General features: G+C 38.2%; 2 protein-coding genes across 4 annotated transcripts in view; one reads left to right on the forward strand and one right to left on the reverse strand.

Moving 5' to 3' along the window:
• The window catches only part of NCBP1 (nuclear cap binding protein subunit 1), a 37,643-nt gene that overhangs the window by 16,220 nt on the left and 4,487 nt on the right, over positions 1-16,936 (forward strand). For all 3 annotated transcript variants that reach the window (XM_032418917.1, XM_032418919.1, XM_032418920.1), the window contains 11 exons: positions 2,466-2,563; positions 3,305-3,368; positions 5,023-5,133; positions 5,918-5,982; positions 7,447-7,509; positions 7,749-7,823; positions 10,017-10,120; positions 12,141-12,263; positions 13,453-13,555; positions 14,349-14,442; positions 15,156-15,259. In XM_032418917.1, coding sequence (XP_032274808.1) covers positions 2,466-2,563; positions 3,305-3,368; positions 5,023-5,133; positions 5,918-5,982; positions 7,447-7,509; positions 7,749-7,823; positions 10,017-10,120; positions 12,141-12,263; positions 13,453-13,555; positions 14,349-14,442; positions 15,156-15,259 — 1,004 coding nt within the window. The remainder of the gene's footprint in view (positions 1-2,465; positions 2,564-3,304; positions 3,369-5,022; positions 5,134-5,917; positions 5,983-7,446; positions 7,510-7,748; positions 7,824-10,016; positions 10,121-12,140; positions 12,264-13,452; positions 13,556-14,348; positions 14,443-15,155; positions 15,260-16,936) is intronic.
• The window catches only part of XPA (XPA, DNA damage recognition and repair factor), a 30,034-nt gene continuing 28,355 nt past the window's right edge, over positions 15,258-16,936 (reverse strand). The window contains exon 7 of the mRNA XM_032418930.1: positions 15,258-15,596. The gene's annotated coding sequence lies outside the window, so the exon portion shown is untranslated. The remainder of the gene's footprint in view (positions 15,597-16,936) is intronic.

Genomic DNA, 16,936 nt, shown 5'->3' on the forward strand with positions numbered 1-16,936 from the left:
GAGTTATTTCCTCTCTACCTTAGTTTCGTAATGGAATAATAATAATAGTATATTCTAATAAAGATTTAATGAGGATTGAATTACTAAAACATAAAATGCATAGAACAGTATGTGACACATAAGTGCTCAATAATTTTAGCTATTATTAATAAGACTTTAAGAAAAATACCTAGGTTTTTTTTAATTTTTTGTTGTTGTTTTGTTTTTTTAAGATTTTATCTATTTATTTGAGAGAGAGCACAAGCTGGGGGAGTAGAGGGAGAGGGAAAAGCAAGCTCCCCACTGAGCAGGGAGCCTGACGCTAGGCTTGATCCCGGGACCCTGGTATCACCACCTGAGCCAAAGGCAGATGCTTAACTGACTAAGCTACCCAGGCGCCTCAAAAAATACTCAGTTTTTGAGATTATCCATCTCTCTCTAACCCTCACAGCTTGTCTTATTATTCATACTATATAATTGTTTTTTTTAAATATTATAAAATATTTTTAGGGGCCCTGGGTGGCTCAGTCGGTTAAGTATCCGACTTGATTTCGGCTCAGGTCGTGATCTCGGTCCTGGGATGGAGCCCCGTGTCAGGTTCTGTGCTAAGCGTGGAGTTGGCTTGGGATTCTCTCTCCTTCTCCCTCTGCCCCTCCCCTCCACACACTCACTCTCTCTCTCTCAAATAAATAAATCTTTAAAGAAATATTTTAAAATATTTTTAATTTAAAAACCTCAAAGATGAGTATAAGCTGACTCTAGTTTTTAAATATGCATATTCTTTATTATGAAGCCAAGTTGTTAACAGCCATTATACTTTACTAATTAAGAAAATGTATGATTTTGATATTAACCTTTGGTATAAAAATTCACATTTTCACTCTGCTTTATTTTATATCTTTGCATTTGAATGACTGTCTTAACTTGAACAGCCCAGCACAGCAAGCATGGTGATGACTGGATCGGTTCTGGCTAAAGTACCATATCCATTGCTTAGTACATCCTAGTCAGCAGAGAGCAGGGCTTTTCAGCCTTGGCACAGTTGACGTTTGGAGCTGGAGAATTCTTTGTGGTGGGGGGCTGTCCTGTGACTGTAGGATGCTTAGCAGCACCTCTGGCTTCTACCAGCAGCATCCAGAGGGGAAATGTCAGGTGTAACAACCACAACTATCTCCAGAGATTGCCAGGTGACCCCTAAGGGCAAAATTGTCCCATTTTGAGAACCGCTATTACCACCTGAGATCAAACTTGAGTTTTCTTTCTCCTGTCTTCTCTTTTCTGTCCTACCTTAAATTGCTTTTGGCCAGTGAAAATTTAGTATATGTATAATCTGTCTCAGAATAAAACATTGTCAGATAATCAGTTATATATACAGAATTATCAGCTTGCTACCCACTTTGCTATATTGCATATATAGTGAAATGCTTTCAGTCAACATTATGTAATGGTCTAATTAGGGATATCTAATTGGAAATCTAATATAAGATGGCTAGAATCTTTGTAGTTAGGCATTTGTTTGTATAAGAGGAACTAGAATAGGACCTTAAAATGTGTTTCTCTTAATTGATGTTGCTTGTATATTTGTACTTAATTTATAAGAAAACTTATACTTAATTGGTGTTGCCTCTCTAATGTGCCCATTTTCCCTTGCCAGAAGAGCATAAACATATAAAATATTTGTTTCCCTAAAAATGAAAAGGATTTGGTTCTTTTGTTTTGGTCTTTGGAAAAAAAAAAGTTTATTTGAAAAAATTAAAAATTAATAGAGATTAAAAGTCTGCAATAGTAAATAATAAGTAAATAAAAATAAACCCTTTGAACCTGTTTGCTATGCATATGCTTAAAAAAATATGCAGGTAATGTTTTTTAACCATTTTTTTAAATAAAATAGTATGGCTGTCTTTTTTTTTTAAGATTTTATTTATTTGAGAAAGAGAGAAAGTACAAGTGGGGGGGGAGGGCAGAGGGAGGGGGAGAAGCAGGCTCCCCAATGAGCAGGGAGCCTGACAGGGGGCTCTATCCCAGAACCCAGAAATTATGACCTGAGCCAAAGACAGATGCTTAACTGACTGAGCCACCCAGGTGCCCCAATTATGGCTGTCTTTCAATGCATATGTGACTTTTTATGTCTATACAGTGTTTGAAGTAAAAATTTCTCCTCTCTCCATATTTATTATGGAAGTTAATCCACTCGTGGTTTAAAAAAATCAAACCGTATAGAGCTAATAATATAAACTCTTTGGTTTGAGATGGATGATGATAGTATAGTGTCAGGGGCACTAGAAAAAATGTTGCCACTGCCACCCTAATTGTATTGTCGATAGAAGTGAGTATGACGGTGGTAGGAGTTTTCACAATTCTGAACTTTTATCCTCAGCACCCAGTATAGTGTCTGGAACGTAATAAGCTCTCAAATACTTGTTAGATAAATGAAAGACAGTATCTTTCTCTAGATTTGTAGTATATACATTTGGTTTTCTTTCCAGGGTCCTGTAATGCCAGGGAGTCATTCAGTTGAAAGATTTGTCATAGAAGAGAATCTTCACTGTATCATTAAGTCCCACTGGAAGGAAAGGAAGACTTGGTAAGATTCTTTTCACGGTAACTTTTTGAGTGGAGAAAAAGTAGCAATTTTGATTTGGTAAGAGCAGAATGTATGTTAGGAGTGTAAGAAAATCTTCCTCTCTTCCTGATGCCCTGTCTTGCTAAGTAAGACCAATTTCTAAAGACCCTTCTTTGCTTTTTCAAGGCCCTTCACACTCAAATAGTATCTCTCTGGCTGCTTCATAATACTATAGTGTTGTATAATAATGTGCACATGATGTTGGCTTTTTTGTGTGGGTATTTGCCATATGCTATGGACAAACTAACTTGAATGACTGTTTTTGGTATGAATGTTATGGGAATAAAAGAATATTAATAGTTTTCTAACATTTAGATATCAAGCTTTGGAAAAGTTTATTTTTAGTATTTCCTTAAGCCTTGGAAAGTTTTGGTTTAGATTTTAAGGTGGAAAGGAATATAGTATTTGGGGAGTGGTCTACTCTATTAACACTTTTAAAGTTAGTAGATCTGAATATGCTTTCTTAGTAATATTACTTTTACTCCTTTTGATCTTTCAAGGAGTTTTGGATGCATTAAAGAGTTTCTTTGTGGTAAACAAAGTAGTTTGTGCTGTAGTTAATTAAGTGAAGTACCTGAAATCTGGAGCATTTCAGAAAAGATTTCTTTCCCTCGAATCCAAATGCGCTGCTTTTGGAGCTGCTTATTTGATTTTTTTATGTATCTTTGTATCCTTACTAAACTTCAGTTACATTTTTTATAGTGCTGCACAGCTGGTGAGCTATCCAGGGAAGAACAAGATCCCCTTGAACTACCACATAGTTGAGGTATGCATTCCACATGGAGCATGTTTCTAAGTTTCAGAATCTTTCTGCTGATTTTAAAGTGTAATAGACTCTTGGCTTTTTTTTTTTCCCTTGCAACTTGTCAGGTACTGAAAATTAACACAGGAGCAAGGAAATTGCTGTCAGTTTTGGTGCTCTGTTAGCCATGTTAGTAAAGAGAAAAGAGGAGGTTGAGACCAGTAGCCAAATGGAATATTGTGTTGCCCATAAATTATTTATATAGTATGTCTTCATTCATGGATAGTATAAGTTACCTCCAGTCCTATCAGCACATTGTCCACTTACCAGATATATAATTGGCTTGAATACTTTAAAATATTGTATTACTGGGGCACCTGGGTGGCTCAGTCAGTTACGCGTCTGCCTTTGGCTCAGGTCATGATCCCAGGGTCCTATAATTGAGTCCCTCGTGGGGCTCCCTGCTCAGCGGGGAGCCTGCTTCTCCCTCTCCCTCTGCCACTCCCCCTGCTTGTGCTCTCTCTCTCTCTCTCTCTCGTCAAATAAAATCTTTTTTAAAAATAAATAATAAAAATATTTTATTACTTTAGGCAAATAACCTATCCTTAACTGTGTTTATCTGGCTTCTTACTGCTAGCACACTCACACTAGTATATTCCCTGTAACACAAGGTAGGGAGAAGTGTGAGTATTCCTCGAAATCAAAAAAGCCCGTTGTTTTTGGAAGTAGGAAGAAAAGATGATGCTTTTGACCCCATATTAGGTCATGCAGAGGGGTGATAGTAGTAGTTAAGTTGAACGCCTTGTAGAGATTTATGTTCTAAAAAACTGTTTTCACTTGACACATACATGAGTCAGATTGTCGATTGCATTATTCCTTTATGTTAAAAAACTCGAAAGTGAGCAGAGTTATGATGTATTACAGATTCACTTTTTATTCATACTGCGTTTGTGTGCTTTCTTAAAAATACTGCATTTGTCCTGTCTTTATAAAACTTGAGAGTATGTTTAGACTATGAACCTGACTTATTGACACGTCTGTTGAAATGCAAAATATAAGTCATATTTTCAAATCTGAAATATGTGTAAAAATTCATCAGAATGAAGTACAGAGGGATGGGAGATGGGAGTGAGAAGAAAGAATGCAGACCAGGCTTTAGAATTTTAGATAGGTGGTCCATGAATTATATAGGGAGGGTAGAAACAAGTTTCTGAACAACAATCATGGCAGAGAAATCTTGGACTACCAAAGAGATGGCCAGGCACCATCTCTTTTTAAGTAGTTTTTAAGTAGCAGCCTGGAATGACTTGACTGTCTTCTGTTCCTATCCTCAGAATCTAGTGAGGGTTTTTACTACTAGGAATGAAACCCTGATGGATCACCTGCCTGAATCAACTCTGATATTTCCAGAGTTGGAATTTAATTGCACAGTTCTTTGGCAGTATCAAATAAGCATTAATTTTTGCGTATTCTTATTTGAGTTATAGAAGGATGAAATTTTCATTACAGTATTCAATTACAGATCTCCATGTTTTAAAGAGCATAATTTTAAAGATTAAAAAGGAATTTTTATTATGAATGCCATGGAGTTAGAGTTTACGTTTAGAATGTTGAGGTCTTTCTGATGAAAGTACAGATACCTGTTGAATTGAGTTCTGACTCATGAATTCTTTTGTAGGTGATCTTTGCAGAGCTGTTTCAGCTTCCAGCACCACCGCACATTGATGTGATGTACACAACACTGCTCATCGAGCTGTGCAAACTTCAGCCTGGCTCTCTACCCCAAGTTGTATCCTTCCCTTTGCTTTTAAACTTAATCTCTTTGGCCTGGCTTTAAAAGACTATTAAATATTTCTTACTGGGTTTAAATCACTTCCTGGAAAGTTTGGCCATTTCTTCAAAAGTTAAACATATGTGTAAACATACGTTAAACACAATCCAGCCATTCCACTCTTAGGTATTTACCTAATGGAAATGAAAGCACATTTCCCTACAGAGATTTGGGCATTAATGTTCATAGAAACTTTATAATAACCCCAAATGAGGCAATCCAAATATCCATCAATATATGAATGAATATACAAATTTGTCATATCTGTACAATAGAATATACTCAGGAATAAAAAAGAACAAATTTTTGGTGCAGGCAGCAACTTGAATGAATTGCAAAATAAGTATGCTGAATAAAAGTTGCCAAACAAATAAGAATTTATACTCTATGATTTCATTTACACAAAATTCTAGAAAATGCAAAGTAATCCAGTGACAACAGACCAGTATTTGCTTGCAGACACAGGGGAGGAGGGGGAGAAAGGATTCCGAAGGAGCGTGGGGCAAGTTCAGAGTAGAGGTGATGTATATATTCACTGTGTTTATTTCACGGGTGTATGCAGGTCAGGTTTATTGTAGATCATTGGTAACTTACTCAAAGCTGTTTTTAAAAAAATCAATTATATGAAAAGATGCCCAGCATTATGAGTCATTATACAGACTTCTAAGAAATGTTATTTTTTTTATCACAACTTATTTTGAAGAAGGATGGAGAGTAGTTTTCCTTATCCTCAAATTCACAGCTTGCACAGGCAACTGAAATGTTATACATGCGTTTGGACACGATGAACACTACATGTGTGGACAGGTACAGTAATTGCCTTATTTCTGTACTGATGGCTAGCAGCTTCTCCTCCCTGTGCTGTATAAAAGAATTGGATCAGTAAAACATTTGCCTTTTTAGAATTTCTAAGTTGATTTTTCTTTCTTGCCTCCCCCAAATAATCCTCTATATAATAATAAAACTCATAATGTAACATTATACTTTCTAGTACAACTTCCAGTATGAAATGATGGCCATGCTGAGGTTTTCTTTAATTTCATTCATTGTTTACTTGTTTGTGCTTTGGTATAATTATACTTTTTCCTTTGTAATTGGGTATGTAAGCTTTTAAGATAGGCTTTATACTAACTATCCCCTATGCAGAAGCAGAGTCTAATACTGTATACTTATGTATAAATATGTATTATGTGTGTATTTTTGTTTATAGATAGTATCTGCTTCTAAAATAATTAGCTTCTGCATAACTACAGCTTGAAGACTCAGTTTATACCAAAGACCATATTGGATTGTTAGAGGTGTGGTAATTGCATGCCCACTGTCTTCTTTGGGGGCAGGCCTGGATACCACCTTCATCAGCTGGTATTCTTTCTTACCTCTGTCAGTTTCCCAAATCAGATTGGGACAGGTACTGAACATTTCTCCAATTACCATGATCTTTTCATGTCCATTGTTCAGACTGCATATCTGAACTTTATCAGTAAGCACTACTCTATGTCAGACCTATTATCCTGAGTAATTTCAGTGATTGCAATTACGGATCTGTGAGGGACATGCTTTAAGAAAGCGTCTTCTGATCTTTCTCCCAGTCTAATTAATAAAACTAGGAGTTGTGTTGGACATCACATTTATGCCATTTGAAATTGAGGAAATACATATTGGGCTCTTACAAATTTCACAGCATTATACTGTATACTAAGGTGATTTACATCATAGATCAGATGTATTTTTAGGGGAAAAGAGATGTATATTTTGTCTGTGGTGAAAAGGGTATAGTGTGGTGATGAGAGACTATGGCTCTGCTGCTTATAAAATGTTTTATCTGCAATTCCTTTAATCTTTTGCCTCTGTTACATTGTCAGTGCAATGGGGGAAGATAGTACATTACTTGAAAATTATTGTGAGATTTCAACTATATATATACGTGTGTGTGTGTAACGTACAGACACACACACACGCACGTGTGTGTACGTAGTGCCTGCCACAAAACAGGCACTCACATCAGATCTGTTATTCATTTAAAAAGGATAGTTCTATTACAATGAGTGAAATAGGGGACTGTTATTTTGGGGGAGAAGATGAATTAAAAGATTTGCAGAGAAAAGGGTAAGTGACAGCAGAAGATACAGCTTTGGTAGGGGGATATGATTTTCATTTAACGCTATAAAATAGGGTTTTATTTGTCTGAAAGATTATATAAGTTCCTGTTACAAACTGCAACCATTCATCCTTTTCTGTCCCCCCCCACCGCCTGCCCACTTCTCTCTATAGGTTTATTAATTGGTTTTCCCATCATCTAAGTAACTTCCAGTTCCGCTGGAGCTGGGAAGATTGGTAAGTGGTCGTACGTTTTATCTTTCCTTTCTCTGCAGTCTATCATAATAAAGAAAACTTAATATTTAAAGCTATAACATAAAAACAATCTTCTACACAGTCTGAAATACTTACTTTTGGTATGTGTGTGTGTGTGTGTGTGTAAATAATTTAGGTACAGGGAAACTGTAGCTAAGTACACATTAGGTGTAAGTGCAGATTATGTGTAAGAACTTATACAACTACCATTTTCTCATTAGGTCAGATTGTCTTACTCAAGATCCTGAAAGTCCCAAACCAAAGTTTGTAAGAGAAGTTCTAGAAAAATGTATGAGGTAAGTTAGTTCTTTGTGTTTTCTCCTTAGCTTAGTTCTCCTCATTTCTATGGGGGGGATTGTTCTCTTCTTTGTATGTGTGATGTATATCCAGAATATCATTTTTTACATCCAAGTACCTGCCTCTCTTCCCTTTCAGTTTTTAGTCAAGACATAGGCTTAAAAAATGAAGCAGCCATGCCATCTGGATTCTGTGGGAATTAGGCCAATGTTTTTTTGTCAAATGTACTTTGAAATAATTTCACATTTCAGGAAAGTTGCCAAAATAGTGCAAAGAACTCTGTATCCTGTTCATTTAGATTCCCTAGTTATTAACACTTCACACTTGTTCAGATGTTCACTTCTTTTTCCCTCCTGTATGTATACACCCATCACGTTGGTCTTTTCCTAAACCCTCTGAAAACAAGCTGTCGATGTGATGGCCCATGTCCTTTAACAGTCCACTGTATCTTTCCTCAAAGCAAAGACGCTGCTAAGTGGCCAGCATGCAGCCCTCCAGATTAGGAAACCGGCTGTGGTGCAGGAGTACGGCCACCCAGCCTGCAGACGAAACCTTGCCAGCCGTCACGATAATGTCTTTTCCTTTTCTGGGCCGGAGTCCTATCCAGGAGCACGAGGGTAGCATTTAGGTGTCACTCTCTTCCCATTCCTCACTTGACCAGTTACTCTTTGCTGTCTTTCGTGTTTTAAAGAATCTAGACCTTTCTTTCTTGAGTCGCCCCCAAGTGTGCTCCTAACCAGACTCAGGACTTACATGGTTGATAGTCTTCCTTGTGCATCGCGTCAGGAGGCCCAGGAGCCCTGCCCCTGGAAATGTTAACCTTGGTCACCTGGTCATGTCCGTGTCTGCCAGGCTTCTCCACCTTAAATTCACCATTTTTCCCTTTGTAATTGATTAATATTTTGTGGGAGATATCCTGAGATTATACTCCTATTCTGCATCAAACGTCTACTGACAACTGCTACTTTTATCTGCCACCACTATGATGATTGCCAAGTAATGATTCTCTTTTTTCATTTTTTCTCTGCATTTATTAATTGGCATTCTGTAAGAAAGCACTATCCTTTTTAGCCCATTTACTTATTTATTCCTGTGTTTATATATCTGTAGGGACTAATGGATTTCTGTTTCCTTCAGTGAGTTATAATCTCTTGCTGTCATTAATTTTGATGCCTAAGTTGTCCCTGATTTGTTTATTGGGGAGCCCCTTGTGCCTCCTGTGTCCTTTTTTTTTTTCCTCTCTTAATATCCCCCTCCATTCATTAAGCATTTCCTTATTTTTGGCATAAGCTGTCCCAGGCCCAACTTGTGTTTCCTTGCCCCTCCCCTGGAATCATCTATTCACAGAGCCCAGGTTTCTTTTTTTTCTTTTCCTTTCTTTTTTCTTTTTTCAAGATTTTTTTTATTTATTTGAGAGGGAGCACGCGCGCATGCTTGCATGTGTGCACGAGCAAGCACAAGCAAGGGGGAGGGGCAGCGGGAGGAGAAGCAGGCTCCCCACTGAGCAGGGAGCCCGATGTGGGGCTCGATCCCAGGACCCTGCGACCATGACCTGAGGCAAAACCAAGAGTCTGACACTCAACCGACTGAGCCACCCAGGCGCCCCTCACAGAGCCCAAGTTCCTAATAGTGGAGTATGGTATTTAGGGACCAAGATCTGGACATTTGATGTGCTCATTGCTCTTGGGATGGACAAAGACAGTATATACATTTATGCCCACAGACACACATACATAACTTTTCATATCCACCTAGGTGTGTGTATCCCTCCAGCTCTACCTCATTTTTTTCTAGCCTTCCCCTTGGCATGATTTCTAAATACCTTTTCAGGCAGTAGGAAACTTGGCTCCCGTTAGCCTTGATATACGTTTATTTGCTACAATATAATCAGTAGTCTCCCCATCATGGAGTCTCCTCTGCCCCACCCTACCCCAGTACCACTCCACATCCTTGGTCACCAGGCTTGTAAGACCCACCGGCCCACACCTCACTGTGAACCAGTAAGTTTTGAAGAAGGCCTTAGTTTCAGTATGCTATCATAGACAAAAGCTTAAAGGACTTGTTTTCCCCTCTGGCTTCTGGGCTGTCAGCTGAGTCCAGGGTGTTAGAGATGGGACTCTCCTGGTAAGTTAGAGGTACCAAAGAGGGGAACTGATGAACAGTATTTTCTGAGGCTCTTATTTGTATTGTAGGTTGTCTTATCATCAGCGTATATTAGATATTGTTCCTCCTACCTTCTCAGCTCTATGTCCTGCAAACCCAACCTGCATTTACAAGTACGGAGATGAAAGTAGCAGTAAGTAACACAATATAGTTCATTCCATTGTCTTTTAAAAGTACCAACACCAGTATTCTCTGAAGTCAGTTATTTAAGGTGGAGAAAGTGAACTTTTTCTTTTCTTGGGTTTATATTTTGTGTTTGAAAGGTGATCTATACTAGTCACTATTATTTTGTTTGCCCTGTCATTTTGAAGATTCATGATTTACTTAGTTATTATTGGTTTGTAATTTTTTTCTTAATATTGTTTATGTTATAGCCATGACATTATTTTAAATATGCTGCTAAGTATAGCAAGTTGAATGTAGAGCCAGAACTTATTAAAATGAGAGTGTATCTGTCATGGCAGTAGAGAGTATCTGAATTATCACGTGATACCAGTTCAGGTGTGGGAACATAGGTGCACAAAGACTGTATTTTGACCAGCAATATGCCTCTAGAAGTAAATTCTTAAATACGGTTTTTTCACTTTTTGGTTACCTCATGTCTGAGATTATGCTGTGAATCAGAGGGCCTATACTGTGATATGCCATTTTGTGCTTTATGTTTAAGGAAGATACGGGGTTGTACATTGGTGATCACTGGCAGAGAGTTAGGTGCAGAGGTTTTCCACGTTAGTCTTTGCAGATGGCACTGCACATGGCTCCTCCGTGGGCCTCCCACTTCATGGTGTGTGGCAGTTCTTACATCTTGAAACTCACTCATCTCCCTTGCCTTCTCCTGTGCCCCTGGTTCTCCAACTCCACCTCACACTACACCTGTTTTCCTTGAAGTAAACTCAGTTGGTCCCAATGCTGAGTACATTTGCTATGTCACTATGTCACTTAATCCTTAAGACAACTCAGAGAATTAATGTGTTTATTAGACCAATTTTACAATGAGGAATATCTTCAAAGAGGTGAAGCCAGAGTGAGATGGCTTCCGAGTGGTAGAGCCCCGACTCACGTCCAGCCTTACTAACTGAGCAGCTTCGCTCTTCCCGCTGTGCTTTCCTGCCAGAGCAGAGCTTGGTGCGGCAGCGCTCGTAGGCGCTGAGTCTTGAGCTCTGCCTTATCCTGGCCCAGGGAACCGTAAAGTCGTCGTTGATAGCAACAGCTCAAACTTTTGTTGAACGTTGAGTTTTCTTTATTCCCGTAGAAGCGGCTGAGCCTAACAGTTAAAGCCCTCATAACAGTTGTCCCTACAATGTTATTTGTCACTTCTTCCCAAGTGGACCCCTGCTCCAGCCAGGCCACTTCCTCTTTTATTTATTCCGGGCTCATGGTTCTTGGTTTTGCCTTTATTTGTGCCATTAACCTCGGTCTGGAAAGCCCTTTTTCTCACCAGTTCCCGTGCTCTCTCCAGGGTCTGGCCCAAGCTCCTCTTCTGTAAATACTAAAGTTTAGCAAGCCAGTTTTGTGTTGCTCTGGCTACTTTGTTTGTGACTATCTTGGTTCCCCCACTACAACGTAGACCCTTTAGTGACAGGTTTCTCTTTTTCTTCACTTATTTTCTCTCCTACTTTAAAGTAAAAGCACATAGCACATGGAACCTATTGTAATTGACTTCATTCAAAATGCTTAGCAACTCCTGTTCTATGTCAGGATTGTCTTTTTATTTGTTACCCCTTTGTCTGCCTTACGTTCAAAGATTTGCAGTTGCTCTGGTGATGCCGTACAGTATACATTAGTGCAGATTTTATACAATAAGGACTCAACAGATAATAACTAATAGTAAATACATGGAGTCACAGCATATGAGCATCTTGCTTATACAGATTCAAGTGTATGGCCTAAGCAAAAGACAAAAGCAAATCTATCAAACTGGCAGCCTTTCCCTGTTCAAACTCAAACTTCACTATCCTAGGGAAAAGGAGGAAGAAGGGGCACTGACCAAAATGAAAGAAATACATTGCGTCTCAGCTTTTTAGCTTAATAAAAGCCTAGGGATTTGAGGACTGTCAAAGGACAGTCATAGAAGTTTAAGTTTCTTGGTTATTTAACTATTTACAAGAACAATCTTAAAACTTGATCTACCCTTTTCCCCATTCTGTGCTTAGATTCTCTCCCTGGACATTCAGTTGCCCTCTGTTTAGCTGTTGCCTTTAAAAGTAAAGCAACCAATGATGAAATCTTCAGCATTCTGAAAGATGTACCAAATCCTAACCAGGATGATGATGACGGTAAGGGAATTAAGTACTTCTTCAGTGGAACTATGTATAGGCCAGGTTAAAGCATAAATATAAAGCATAATGTCAGTTCCTCTTAAGTCTCAACGGATGCTCCTAACCAGTGGCCTGTTCAGTGTGGCAGTAGTTCCTAAAACCCAGCTACTTTCTCCCTTATGTAAAAAGAGATCCTCACCTCCCTGTGACATAGCTTACATTCAGTTTAGAAACTAAACACAAAGTAAAATATGCTCTTACCGTTTAGAGATTTTTAAATATTCCCTGTTTTCACTTTAGAGAGGTTCCTGACTGGGAGGACTTAGTGAATTATAAAGTTGGATTTTTCACCAATTTTTAAACTATTATAATAATAATGTTTAATACATACTGAGTATGTACCATGTAATTCCAAACAAAATCCCTAGGTTTTTCTCTGGGCGAGAATGGGAAAATAGGCAAAATGATTTGTAAGTTTATCTGATCAGTAAATGAACAAGACAAAAAATGATGAGAGGGACTTGTCTTATCACATATTAAAAGATATCTTGAAAACTACAGTAACTAAAACAATGTGATACTGGCACCAAAAGAGACAAATCTGTAAAACAATGAAAAGTCTACTGGGACAACTGGGTGACATTTCGGGGGAAAATTTTTTTGTTAGATGTGTACATAAGGACACATGCATAGTAAATGACTTAATCAAAATAAAACATGAATGGCCCTTGGGTTATTTATTACTAGGATTTTGTTTGGATTTTTCTAAGAAATTTGTATTATGATAGAAAATATATTTAGAAAGCATATGTTGAAATGATGGTTGTAAATTTGGACATTGTCAGACATCTTAAGACTTAGACTTAACTGTTAAGTATTTACTGAATTATTTTATTAATGTATTATTTGCCACCGTACAGAGAGATATGAACAAGGAAGTTTATGTGGCATTTGTAAAAGAAATGGATCATATAAAAGAATTAGGGAAACAATCCCAAAAAACTAAGAATTAAGATTATGCTTAGTTTTATATTTTGAGTATTTGAAATCAGCAATGGTCTTTTATTGTTTCATTAGTATTCAAAGACATGACTGACATGTCTGACTTGCTTGGATGTGAGCATGCCATCCATCTAGCTCCAGGTGATGGACCAAGGAATTGCTATACTTATATTTTCTAGCTGTCTTACTGTGCAATATTTTTCAGATGAAGGATTCAGCTTTAACCCTTTGAAAATAGAGGTCTTTGTACAGACTCTGCTACACTTGGCAGCCAAATCATTCAGCCACTCCTTTAGTGCTCTTGCAAAGTAAGTGCAATAAGAACATATACTCTGTTTTGAGGGTTTGGCACATTGCTTGGTGCATACCCGTGATCAGTAATCTTTAGCTAAAATGGTTGAACGTGAAGATCTTAGTATTGTCCTATATTTTAATACAATGGTTCTGGTTTGTAGTAGCTAACACCCTGTTTGGCTCCTGTCAGTCCGTGTGGACCGTTTGCCTATATACATGGCAGGTACATTTTTTCATGTGTACTTTTAGAGAAACTAGTGAGAAACCTGGGTCCGTAGGACAATCATATATATAGTCAAGAAGCTCCCACCCTCTAAACCTCTTCCTAAAGGAAGGTAAGCAGAAATGAGAGCCAACTACATTTTGGGGAGTCACCCAAAGATTGACACCTATAGACAGAGCTTTCTACCACCTCAGACGATGCAGAAGAAGAGCATACAGATACTCCTGCAGCGGAGCAGAGAAACCAGGTCTCTACTGCAGGGTGCCCGCGGACAGTGCAGTCAGGCTACTGCTTCACCTGCGTTCAGAGACCACTCCCTAGCCCTCACCTGTTCTTAGGTACACGGGAAACTGGGGTCCTAGGCTGATGGTGGTATATTGAAAATCTCTTTTAAGATTTTGTCACAAATTTCATACAGACCATGAATTCTTAATCATACCTTTTATATCCTTAATGGTTAACATTCAGTTACTTTGTATTTATGTATTACACTGTAAACTGAGTAGCATCAAAAAGGCCTTGAAAAACTTAAAATCCTTAATGAATAAGTTTATCTGTGGTATTTTTACCCCCACTGTCAAAAGGTTTCATGAAGTCTTCAAAACCCTGGCTGAGAGTGATGAAGGAAAGTTACATGTTCTAAGAGTTATGTTTGAGGTCTGGAGGAACCATCCACAGGTAAAAATTGTAATTAGACCTGCTGAGGCTCGGACTGGATAGGTATAAAAATAAGGCAGTTAATGCCATTGTGTTAAAACATGAAATTTGAGTCTGTCTGTAGAATGGTTTTAAACTCTGTAGTTTTTTTAATGCTGTAGAAGTCATGGTATTTGATTCATTCATTAAAGACCAAGTGTTATGATCAACACATCTTAAATTTGTAGTAAGAATACTTGTTGCTTGGAAGAGTCTACCACTTGGGTTAGGAAATAGTTATCAAGTCTACCCAATTTCTACAAACCAGCTTTGAGGCTTTCTCAAACCTCAATTACTGTTTTCATACTATATGTTTTAAAGAGGCATTAAAGTAATTGTGAATATATTAACACTTTTTTTTATAATAAAACATTCTTAGATTTTTTAATTTAAGGATTCAGCGGAGTTTGTATGTTTTGTATTCTCTAATATTTTCAAAAAATTTTAGGTGTTAACCACTAACAGTTTTTCTTTTCGTTCCATCTTAACTGGCGTTATAGTTCTCTTACTTTTTTATAGTAAGTACCAGAGCCAAACAGAGTGCAGAATAAATCTTAAGACCTAATGATCAAATTAATCCATTCCATAACAACTGAAAATGAATTTCAGACTTTCTATTTTGGTTTTGTAGCCGTGGGATTTTTGTGGCTTCCGTGTAAGTGTGATTTACCCTAATAGTTCTTTTCTCATTGTAGATGATTGCTGTACTAGTAGATAAGATGATCCGTACACAGATTGTTGACTGTGCTGCAGTGGCAAATTGGATCTTCTCTTCAGAACTGTCTCGAGACTTTACTAGGTAAGTGTGGATTATTTTACAAAGTTTGTATTCTCTAAGAATCCGTTTATATTTGGTCTCATGCATGAGCTCCAAATTCTGGTTCAGACATCGTTAATATACTAATGGTCCGATCTGGTAGAATTGGACTTGGCAAAAGATTCCTGGACAATGCGAATACACAGCCAGGCAGTTCTGCAGTACCTCTTAAGGACACACATGTAAATTGAATCAGGACCCAGCCACAGAAGCAGAATTGCTGATAAAGGATCCAGACTTGGGAGAGATCATCAGGCTGTGTGTCAGGGTCTGAACTAGACAGTGGGTCGCAGGGAAGAGTTCCAGCTCAACTGGGGACCTGGAATGCATAGCAGGAGTTAGGAGAAACCAAAGTCACAGTAGATTAAGTATACATCACGGAGGGATTGAGGAAAAATCTGGTGGACACTTCAGTGCCCATGGGGAAGGGAGGTGTCTTACGTCAGTCACGAAAAACCTAGATTTAATGCAGGAGATTCATTCTAGACCCATTTCCCCTACAGGAAGAGACTTTTCATTAAGCTTGGTTCTTACTCATGGAGTCCACAGGCTTTCTAACTGATTGGGACTGGAACAGTAGGAGTTGATTCAAAACAGGAAATAAAGGAATATTGCTTATAAGCATATAAAAATCCATCACAGCCTTTATCCTCTTCATTGTATTTGGTATTGCAGAGGACACTGGTCTGAAATGAACTGAATCCTTAGGGTGCAAGGGTATGATCTAAAGTTATCATATCAGCCAGATTGGCATTCATAAATGAAAGCAACGACATTTCTCAGATTTGCAAACTCTCAGAAAATTGACCACCCAGGTTATTTGGTAGCCATTATCCTGAGTGACTTAATGTTTGCAACTCATTTCAACCTCACCCCACACTATAGAGTGGGTTACATTATCTATATTTTACAAAACAGGAAAGTGTTGCAGAGTGCTTAAGTAGCTTGTCCAAAGTCACAACTAAGTACAGAGTCAGAATTCAAACACAGGCATTCTTGAACGGATAAAGGGCTCAAAAGCTCCATCTGTTCTTGAACCCTAGCTCAAGTATTCCTAACTCTGCAAAGCCTTCCCTGACCACCCCTTCCAGAGCTGAAGTATTCTGCTCTTATGCCCTGTCCACTAATGCACTAGACTTTGAGTTTGATGACTAAGCTGTTTTATTATCTTCCACTGAAACTGCCATCATCCAAGTCAAAATGTATAGAGGGAAGTCCTCTTCTGCACTGTATCTTGGGGTTAGGAAGAACTAACTAGTTTGTAGATGGACATAGTTAAGACGCTGCTTCAAAAAAGAAACCATTTATGCAACAAACTTTTTAAAGCACCTACAAGGTGATCCTGCTTGAGCAATTTGCTGATAAAGAAGCGGACATATATTTATCTCATTCTTAAAAGCCCAGCAGTTGATAGCTATTGTGAACTAGTAAGTTCCTTAAATGTTCCAGAGAATTGGCTGAATGTATGCTATAGTTAAGTAGCATAAAGGATGTGAAATGAGCCTCAGATTTGGTTTCCATTTTGAGACAACTCCAATACATAATGTTTAAATTTAAAAGAGGGGTGCCTGGGTGGCTCAGATGGTTAAGCGTCTGCCTTCGGCTCAGGTCATGATCCCAGGGTTCTGGAATCGAGCCCTGCATCAGGTTCCCTGCTCA

Source organism: Phoca vitulina, unplaced genomic scaffold (assembly GCF_004348235.1).
Source record: "Phoca vitulina isolate PV1807 unplaced genomic scaffold, GSC_HSeal_1.0 scaffold21, whole genome shotgun sequence".
Classification (NCBI taxonomy): domain Eukaryota; kingdom Metazoa; phylum Chordata; class Mammalia; order Carnivora; family Phocidae; genus Phoca; species Phoca vitulina.